General features: G+C 49.1%; 1 protein-coding gene across 1 annotated transcript in view; it reads right to left on the bottom strand.

The window, feature by feature from the left end:
* Window positions 1–235: 235 nt before the first annotated feature.
* Window positions 236–10,510, bottom strand: part of tnrc18 (trinucleotide repeat containing 18) — a gene marked incomplete at its 3' end in the record, with an annotated part of 70,956 nt that continues 60,681 nt past the window's right edge. The window contains exons 23-30 of the mRNA XM_080856919.1: window positions 6,611–6,686; window positions 5,932–6,040; window positions 5,167–5,283; window positions 4,158–4,316; window positions 2,084–3,789; window positions 1,282–1,518; window positions 790–864; window positions 236–442 (exon numbers count right to left, since the gene is read on the bottom strand). Coding sequence (XP_080713045.1) covers window positions 236–442; window positions 790–864; window positions 1,282–1,518; window positions 2,084–3,789; window positions 4,158–4,316; window positions 5,167–5,283; window positions 5,932–6,040; window positions 6,611–6,686 — 2,686 coding nt within the window. The remainder of the gene's footprint in view (window positions 443–789; window positions 865–1,281; window positions 1,519–2,083; window positions 3,790–4,157; window positions 4,317–5,166; window positions 5,284–5,931; window positions 6,041–6,610; window positions 6,687–10,510) is intronic.

The raw sequence follows: 10,510 nt of genomic DNA, 5'->3' as shown, positions 1-10,510 counted from the left end.
AGATCATGCAGGCCAGGTAGTAGAGAGAGACGAGCCTCAGCAGATGACCGGCACGCCGTCGGTGTTGAAGATCATGCCGGTGGTGGGCTGGTAGGCGCCTCAGCAGATGACTGGCACGCCGTCGGTGTTGAAGATCATGCCGGTGGTGGGCTCGTAGGTGCAGAGCCTCAGCAGATGACTGGCACGCCGTCGGTGTTGAAGATCATGCCGGTGGTGGGCTCGTAGGTGCGGAGCCTCAGCAGATGACCGGCACGCCGTCGGTGTTGAAGATCATGCCGGTGGTGGGCTCGTAGGTGCCGGCCAGGTAGTAGAGGTCCTCGCTGTCCTGGTACTTCTTGGTCTTGATCATCTGCTCGTACTGCTCCAGGCTCACCACCAGACACTTGTGGGAGATGGTCTGCACGTCATTCTCGTCGATGTGAGAGGACTGGTAGAGGGCTCGCTGTGAGAGGGAAAAACACAACAACAAAGGTTGGAGATGCCTCTCTAGTACAAAGGAATATGCTTGTGTGTGTGTGTGTGTGTGTGTTTGAGTGTGACTGTGAGAGAGTGTGTGTGTGTTTGAGTGTGACTGTGAGAGAGTGTGTGTGTGTGTGTGTGTGTGTGTGTGTGTGTGTGTGTGTTTGAGTGTGAGAGAGTATTTGTGTGTGTGTGTGTGTGTGGGTTTGTATGTGTGTGTCCGAGATAAAGCTTTTGAGAGCGAGCATGCAAGTATGTGCTATTGTGCAAGTGCGAGACAGACAGACAGTCACGACGAGAGCTACATTCTATATATATATAAATTCTCACCTCCATGAAGTCTTTCCTCTGGTTGGACACCTGCAGGGCGGGGGGGAGACTCCTTCCAGACATCTGATCCCAGTTCTGTCAAGAGAAGTTAACAGGGCCTGAGCAAGCAGCAGCCACAGAGGCACACACACACACACACACACACACACACACACACACACAAGCAGCAGCCACAGAGTCACAGCACCACACAGGCTAAAGGAAACAGTGACAGAGGAATCGCCACGCTCCATGGACATGCCCTGAATAACTCAAGTCAGAGGCTGTACAGAGCACCCTCACACTGAATTTCAATCAACACACGCGCACACACACACAGACATCCACACACACACACAGACGTACACACGCATCCACACGCGCACACACACACACACACAGACATCCACACACACACACACAACCACACACACATACACACACATAGTGACATCCACATAGAATAGATGTGTCAACCTCCAACAAGGAAAGAGACAAGAATCAAAAGCTAACCTTCTTGTCGCTAAGTTTCTTGCCAGGGTTGGTCTCCTCGGGGTGGTAGAACCACTTGACGCGGACCACCATGTTGCTGCCCCACGACTCCCACATGCTCTGGATGTGTCCGATGAAAGGGAGGTTGGGCCGCCCGGCCGAGAGGAACACGGCACAGTCTCCGATGCGGATCATTTCCTTGCCGCGCACGATCGCTTTGTAGAACAGCTTCTTCGCCTTACCCTTCATTCCACGCCGCTGCGGAGACAAAGACGACTATGAGTCTCCACACACCTGACAACTTTTTAGTTTATTTTTTTTTTATACATTCTTTAAAGGGTGTCTGCCAAAGCAGATGTCAACATCATTCAGACGATGGTGGGGTAAAAAAAAGTAAGTAAGTAAGACTTTATTTATATAGCACATTTCGAGTTGCAATTCAAAGTGCTTTACATAAAATCAATAAAAGCAAGCAGCAGGAGCAAAAATGGTCAATAATGGTCAACATCGTATCAGATCCTGATGTTCCAATAGGCTTCTTGAAATATTAAAATCATAATAAAAGTAATAAAACCCTTCTGCCTGGTATTTAGCTCAGTCGAAACCATAGTGCTGCTTCATAGATTCCGTCCTACCCTGTTTAACGAGTCTGAAACGGCATCTCACCTGAGCAGGCTTCCCAAACAACTTCCACAAAGACGGCTATGAGTCTCCCCACCTATGACTATTTTTTTTATTTTATGCCAAAGCAAATGTCAACATCATTCAGACGATGGTGGGGTCAGAAAAAAGAAAAAAAAGGAAGTCTGAATCGGCATCTCACCTGAGTCGGCTTCCCAAACCACTTCCACAGCTGCCGGGCGGGCAGGAAGGCTGAGATCTTGGGCCGGTTCTCCACGGAGGGCAGCCTCTGCCGCTTGGCCAGCTCCTTGGTGGTGGGCAGGTGGGTGCTCTCCCGTCTTTTGGGCCGGCCGCTGCCCTGCTGCTCCTTCAGCTTCTGGGGTTTGGGCTGTTTCTCCTTCGATGGTTGTTGTTGTTGTTGCTGTTGTGGCTGGGCATGGGGCCTTTGCTCCTGCTTGCGGGCTTTTGTAGGCTGGGCCTGGGCCTCCTCCTCGGCTGCCTCCTCTGGCTTCTCCTCCTCCTGCTCCTCCTCCTGCTGAGGGGCGTCCTGCACGGGAGTGGTCGGGGAGGCCTGAGAGAGGACGGGCAGCGCCTCCTCGTCTGAGCTGCACGACAGCTCCTCCTCTTCCTCCTCCTCATCGTCGGTGGTGGACGAGGTGGTGGACGAGGAGGAGGAGTGGGAGCCGGCCGAGGAGGAGGAGCTGCTGCTGGAGGAGCTGGAGGAGTTGGAGGTGTTGGAGGAGTTGGAGGAGACGGGGCTCGAGGCCCGCGAGCTGTTGGGACTGGTGGCGTCCTGCTTCGCTGCAGCCACCTTCGACTTCTTGTCCTTCTTGACCGCGGCGGCTGGTGACTGCTCTTCCTCTGCCTCCGACTCGGAGCTGCTGCTGCTGCTACTGCTACTGCTGACAGACTCCTCCTCCTCCACAGCTTTCTTCACGACCTCTCCAGAGCCCTTCACCTTAACCAGACCATCGCTGCCAGAGCCCTTCACTTTAACCAAACCCTCGCTGCCAGAGCCCTTCACTTTAACCAGACCCTCGCTGCCAGAGCCCTTGACTTTAACCAGACCCTCGTTGCCGCCAGAGCCCACCTTACGCACACCATAGGCGGACCCACCTTCTACCTTTGGTGCCTCCGCTTCAGGCTTGGTCTTGGGTTTGCTGTTGTTTTTCTCACTGGTGTTTACAGGAGTGGTGTTGGAGGTGTTGGCTGGGGAGGTGGAGGACGTGGAGGAGTTGGTGATGTTGTTTTTGTTATTGTTGTTGTTGTTGGTGTTGCTGCTGCTGCTTGTGGCGGTGACGGTGGGAAAGCCAACCCCAAGCACTGCCTTGTTCTCCCTCTTGGAGAGATTCTGGCCCTCCAGCATCATCAGCGCCTTGGTCTTCTTGGTCTTGGGCGACATCACACCTTCGTGGTCCAGCTTGACGAGGATCTCGGCCGGAGGCTGCTTCCTCTGGGCTTTGGTGCCGAACGCCAACTCCACCATCTCTTCGCTCTTCCTCAGACGCTTCGCCGGCTTCACCGGCTTCACCTTCCCAATGCTGCTGCTGTTGCCACCGACAACGCCAGCGTCTTTGCCCGACATGAAGGCGGCCAGGGAAGTGGACGGATCGTTGTAGAGGTCCACGGATAGGACTTTCCCGTATATGGGGGTTGTGTAGACGGACTGCGGTGCGTGTTGTGGACGCACTTTGGCCGGTGCCTTGACTCCCGCCGCTGCCTTCTTCTGGCTATCGCCTGGTTGCCCCGTGATGGCGGACGCACTGACGGCACTGCCGCCACCGCTCTGCAGGGTCTTTCTGCCCGGCCTGGGCCCGATTCTCTGGGCCACCAGAGCTTTCTCCTTGGCGGGTGGAGGGGCCGCTACGTCAGCGGGCTTTTCATGCTCCTTTGGAGCCACTTCAGGATCTGGAAATGGAACACAGATAGCAGTTGAGCCTTTTTTTTCTTTCTTCCTTTTTTTTATATGACAGAGCGGGGGAAAAAACTGACCTAAATGGAATGCTCTAAAAGCCAAGCCATTTCTCTTCTTCTAGCAGTACATATTTTACTCCCCAAAACCACCAAATGGAAAATGATTTAATATCTATAAAACCGCCCCACCATTTCACATTCAGCTGCCCAGAGCGACTTAACAAGAACGTCAGTATGTGCAGCTCGCTAGTTTTTCACTGGTCGTCAATAGCTCCGAACATCTTATGAGTCTAGTATCAATTCCAGTTGAAATGCTTCAGTAAGACTCAAATAGGGCGCTGCTTTTAAGGAACATGAATTACCAGGACGGGGCTTGGGCTTCCTCCCTCTGCCCCGGCTCTTGGCAGCAGGGTCCTCGGAGGGCTTGGGCACGGGTTCTTTACTCTCCGGAACATCCTTGCTGGCCTTTCTGCCGCGTTTCTTAGTGCACGCCACAAGCAAGGCAGGGGACGGCTCCGCGCCTGAGGAGGAAGCAGAGACATTAGGGACACAAGACACAACCTGAGGGTAGGACTACTTGCAAGGCAGGGGTGGGCTCCGCGCCTGAGGAGGGAGCAGAGACATTAGAGACATTAGAGACACAAGACACAACCTGGCAGTAGGAATTGCTGCTACTGCTCTACTGCTCACTAGAAAGTCACTCAGTGACCTTAGTAACCATAAACCTCACTGTGCAGTAGTACTGTTCCCTACAGTTAAAAAGACATGCTGTTCAAAGAAATAGTGAAACCACTTTATCAGGTAGTTCAGAGTCAGCACAAACACATATGCACTACACGACATCTCTTCTAAATCCAGACTACAGAATACTGACTGAAAAAACTCAATCTGATGTCTGTTATCTAAAAAAGACTTAAAACGTAAAAATGTTCAGGTAAAATGTAAAAATAGAACAGGGTATTGCAGTGATCAGAATGAATGTCGAACCTAGATTATATAAAAAGAAATCATATTTGGTTGTGGAAAAATGAACCACACATGCTTGCATCATATCTGTGCTATCAGTCCAAATCAGAGCAAATACTCATGAACACTTATTCATGTTTAAAATAGCAAGGCACAAATCTTAGCACTGTACTCCACTGTAGAAAAATTCCCTTCACTGAATCCCTGCCTAAGCTTCAGGAAGTACATCCAAAAGCATGTGTACATGAAGTACAGACCGCATTTACTTGAGGTTACATCCATTAATCTTCAGTAATGTTTAATTTTTAGCCATTCAGCATTCATATTCCGCCCCCCCCCCTGCCCTCCCACCCTTTGTAGGGTCATTAAGTTTGTCCTTGCTGGCACACCGTCTGGAATACTCACACTGGATCTTGAAGTCGGGGGGGAGCAGCCGGATGTGTGACAGGGGAATTCGGCCCGTGTCTCCGTCGTCAAACTCCACCGTTATCAGGTCGTCTGCTTCGTCCATGTCGGAGGTCCCTGGAGGGAAGATAATGGGAGAGGGATTGATGTTTCGAGCGTCGCCGAGCGCATGCACGCACGTCTCTGCCGAAGTGCGTTCATGCGAAACAGAAACCGCCTTCATCGGGAAGGAAGGCAAATCTCTGGGAAGTCGGAGGAAAGTAATGGCTGTTTTTTCGTGAACAGGATGGATGAGTGAAGACCCGGGAGTTTAGACACAAGGACTCTTTATCCGCACTGGCAAGACAAGAGTGGCTAGCGGTGGCCTTCCCCCCACTAAGCGAGCTTTTGACAGGTCTCCAACCAACTCCCCTGTGTCGGAAGGAGGGAGGGAGGGAGGGAAAATAAATAATAATAAAGAACGAGTCCCGCCTCAAGCTAACCACATCAACATCGCCCCTTCCCAATCCCTGGCCACTAGGCTCCTACTTTACTTGGCAATACTTCTAGGCCTCTGCTAAAAGCTTTAGATTACTGCAAATTAAAAGCCCGCCTGGAGGAAAACAAATGGTTCCTTCAACGCTGAAAGTCCGCATTGAAGTTTAACGGCCCCGATTCCGCTGGCTTGCATTAACAGAGGTTTACTCGGTCAAATGCGAACCAATCCTCGTACACGGTACTTAATGTGAAGCGGAGCATTGAGAGCAGGGAGGAAATGGGCTTTACCTCGGACGACGGTGCCAGGGTACAGGCAACGGTACTGCTGGCTCCAATAGGCTGCGATCCGGGTCCCCTGGGGCAGGTAGCGAACAGATGGGGGCTTCACGTCGATAATCTGCAGCACAGGACAGGACAGAAGACACCACCAGCGGAGTTCGTTTAGTCAACAAGCTATTGTTATTCGCTAATCTTTTCTGGGTGGCAAATAAACATAGAAGGAATTGGTGTCTGTGCCCTCTCTGACAAATAAATGATTGGCTTTCGAGGGACTTCTTCTCTTTAATCTGCCCAGAAGAGACTGGGGCAAGCAGAGTTGCCTTTGGCAGAGTGAGGCACATTAACAGAGTGGCCGACTACCACTGACTGCCTAAATCAACAACTTACAAAAAAATAAAAAAACACAGCAAAGCAAAAACACGCTACACTCAACACAGCAGTGCAAAGTGCAAAAGAGGCAGTATGTTCAAGTGCACCCAGGGCCTATTAGCAGTGAGAAGGACCAGCGCGAAGAGAGCAGGAGAGAGCTTGCCCTGTGGCAAATGTGCTTGGTCAGGCTCTATGGCTGAACAAGCTAGACAGTGTTAAAAGGAGAAAATGAGCAAAGGAATGGCACACACACACACACACACACACACACACACACACACACACACACACACACACACACACACACACACAAACTCACCGCCTCTTGGAGAAGCTGTTCCAGACAGTAGATGTGAGGCCTGTTCCCTCTCTCTCCCTCCACAACGACACTGTATCTGTGACACACACACACACATAAATAAATAATACAGAACACATACAAAATAATAAGCCTTGCTACTGCAGACAAAATACGTACTCGACTGCTACCAGCGTAAGTTGGAGCAAAAAACTCCAGAACCCAGAGATGGTAAGGATGTTAGGAGCATAACTGCATGCCTTAAAGAAAACTCTCGACCCTCCACGTTTGAAGGGTTACAGACGGATAACCTGGGCACTGTTAAGCCGGGCTGAGAAGTCGCAGCGCCCCGAACATGAGGACGGAAGCCCTCTGAGGATATAGAGCGGCTTTGAACAGACTATTATGAAGGGAATCCTCAAAGGAGACATGCTCCCACAGCCAGCTGCGTCTTACAATGCGCTCTTGCAGCTAGCTGCACTCTTAAAATGCGTTCGTTCCCCGGAGAGAAGCGGCTTTGAGCAGTGTTCAATCATATACATTACAGAAACACAGGCATTCATTCTGTATATTTATTGAAAACAAAAATATTGTTTAATCATGGAAGAGGAAATAAGGTGGAAGTTTGAGGGGGAGATTTCGGCTCGACCTCTCCGTTTTCCAGACCATGGAATATCTTTGCCATTACCGAGCCCCTTTTTCGCAGGAGTTTGGATCTATATTAAGGGCAGGGCCACCATTTTTCTTCCCCAAAAGTAATGTGGCCAGGCATATTAATATGCTCCATCCTTGAGAGTCATTATGGCACTACAGACGTCTGTGTTAATGTGTTTTCAGGCGGAGGGAAGGGAAATGGTGTCTCCGAAACTGGAGTGTGTGGACAGGGCCTGAAGCGGTACACAAATCATCCCTTTTTAAACGTGTGAGTAGAGGCAGCGTGTCAAAATGAACGAGAAAAAGGAAAAAAATATGAACTACTGACACCTAACAGATGGAAGGAAAATCCACTGATGAGTTTATCACCACATCATTGTGTTAATATTTGGCTTGGACGCATTAAAGTCAGAGCTGGGAAACATCGGATGTCGGACACTCCCGAATTCCGAGTTGTCCCAATGATGCTCAATATCATCAATAGCATCGGAAATAAACTAGCCTACCTGTTACTTTCAAAAACAATGACGGGTGAACTTGGTGTTGGCGGGCTCTTTCAAGCTGTGTACATTTATACAGTGGTGGCCAAAATTATTAGAACACTAGACATATTTAAGAGTTTTCAGTTGTTTTTGTTGAACTGGCCATTAAAATACCCTAAAAACGAATTCAATATGTACAAAGTCATCATTATGCTCTATTAATCATAGAATAGAGCCATCATAATGAGATTTAGGTCATTTTCCGTACAAAAACAAGCTAGGTCTATTTCACTGTCAATGTCACACAATCATGTTCCTGCACAGAAGAAGCCAAATTACTTGTGTAATCATTGTCAGGTGTTATTGTGGTTAAATTGATGGTGATGCAAGAGTTTTAGGACACAGCTTGGCGATTCTTTTGAATGTACAAGGCCTATCCTGCTCATTAAGTGATTGGTAACATCAGGGTTTTGTCACTGAGGCCACACCACACAATTGTATAGATCCAAAGCCTCTAGAAGCAGTCTTGAAGCACATGTTGCTCTTTGAACATGGCTAAGGTGAAGAAGGAGCTAACGAGTGAGCAACGGGTTTGAATAAAGGCTTTTTTTGATGCTGGCTGCAGTTACTGCCCCATAGCCAAGGACTTGAGATGCAGTCCCAGCACTGTAAAGTACACTTTAGACCACCATGGCACCAGAACCGAAAGGAGGGAGGTTTCAAAAAGAAACTCTCAGACACACAAGTGAAGCATCTCAAAATTCTCAGTCTTCAGGACCGAAGAAAGACTTTACAAGAACTGTGTGACGAGATCAACATCTAATGGCAATGGTGCAACAGTGTCTTCAAGAACTGTCCGTCGGAAACTGGGAGAAGAAGGACTTTTTGGCAGAATAGAAGCAAAGAAACATTACTGAAAGAGAACAATTGAGTGTAACGCCTGAAATTTGCAAAAGAACACAAGAAATGGACAAATAAAGATTGGTTTAAGTGTTGTGTACTGATGAGTCCAGGTTTGAATAGTTTGGCAACAAGCAAAGCGTGTATGTTCCACGAAGTGAGGGGGAGAGATATACAAATTAGTGTCTCTTGCCAACAGTTAAACAAGGAGGGGGTAGTATTATAGTGTGGGGTGCAATTTAAGCCTCAGGAACAGGTGACTTTGGCTAATTTGATGGCATCATGGATACAAAAGTATACCACAACATTCTGGTGAGGCACGGAGTTCCTTCTTGGAGACGTCTTATTGGGCCTGGATTTATTTTCCAAGAGGACAATGACCCTAAACATTATTTTAACTATTGCCGGATCTACCGGCGACAAGGAATCTGCTGGAACATTGAAAATTATGGACCGGCCCTCTCAAAGTCCGGACTTCAAACCCATCAAGCAAATTCGGGGCAAGTTGGAAAATAAACTTGACAGATCTACTGTAAATTCCAAGGAAAGCCTTTGGCTTGAGTTGCAGAAGGCATGGGATAACATTATTGTTGAAGTTCTCAAGAAATATATTGACTCTATGCTAGAGAGATGTGCTGCTGTTTTTGCTGCAAAAGGTGGACGCACCACATATTAAAGTTAAAAGTGGATAAAAACTGTAGGAATCACTTCATCTGATATTTGTTGTGCTCAGAACAGCCATCTGCATGTTTCATGAACATTATGAAATTAAATCATGTTTTGGAGGCAAAAAAAAGGTAATTATTCTCAGATCTGTCAGGTGTTCTAATAATTTTGGCCACCACTGTATTTATGTTCAGACTCGAGCAAAGTTGGTGTGCATCATGTACAACATGTTTGGTCTTATGTCGGATTTGTGTGTGCTGACCCAGTCGTCTTGCTTTGTTTTGGTTAGGTGCTAAGCTGCGACTCACCCTTACACCCCCTTTTACACAGACCAGCTGATTTAGCTCTGTGACTACCTCAGCTGACCCCCCCCCCCCCCCCCCCCCTTTACACAGACCAGCTGATTTAGCTCTGTGACTACCTCAGCTGACCCCCCCCCCCCCTTTTACACAGACCAGCTGATTAAGCTCTGTGACTACCTCAGCTGACCCCCCCCCCCTCCCCCTCCATCCCTGTTCATAACTTTAATGCAGAAACAGTGAGGTGGAGTAAAGGTGCAACATTCCCACCTTGAAAAAACTGTATAAAAGTGATGGAGAGAGAGAGTGACAGAGAGAGGAGTGTGCCACAGAGTTTCTGTGAGAAAGTGTGTGTGTGCGTGCGTGCGTGTGTGTGTGTGTGTGTGCATGCCCTCTGCCATAGAAAGCCCTGAGGGCAGACGTGTGACCCATTTCATCTGGATTCATGAATGGGGTGCTGCAGCTCAAGCACAGCTGTCAAGCTTGTCTGTCAGTCAGCGGCAGGCCATTACTGTGACATTGGCTGGTGGGGGGCGATAGCTTGTGTGTGTGTGTGTGTGTGTGTGTGTGTGTGTGTGTGTGTAACCCCCCCCCCCCCCCCCCCCCTTCAGCAGTAGCAGCAGTACTACAACCCCCCCCCCCTTCCTTTATTAGCCTGGGGGTGCAGGGCCCTGCTGGGAGCAGGGTGTTGGGCAAGACTGCAGCTTCTGGTTAATTTCAGGCTGGCTTTTCCCAGGGGGGGGCAACGCACCAGTGTGTGTGTGTGTGTGTGTGTGTGTGTGTATGTATGTGTGTGTGTGTGTGTGTGTGTGTGTGTGTGTGTACTGGAACAAGAACACCAAGTCTGCACTCCACACCGGGACAGTACAGTCACAGCTAACGCTAACGCTACGTGAAAGGATGAGTATATTAGCAGCATC

This window comes from Sprattus sprattus (genome assembly GCF_963457725.1).
Source record: "Sprattus sprattus genome assembly, chromosome: 18".
In the NCBI taxonomy this organism is placed as follows: Eukaryota; Metazoa; Chordata; class Actinopteri; order Clupeiformes; family Clupeidae; genus Sprattus; species Sprattus sprattus.
The sequence above is the reverse complement of the archived record's forward strand: the minus strand, read 5'-3'. Positions and strand labels throughout refer to the sequence as shown.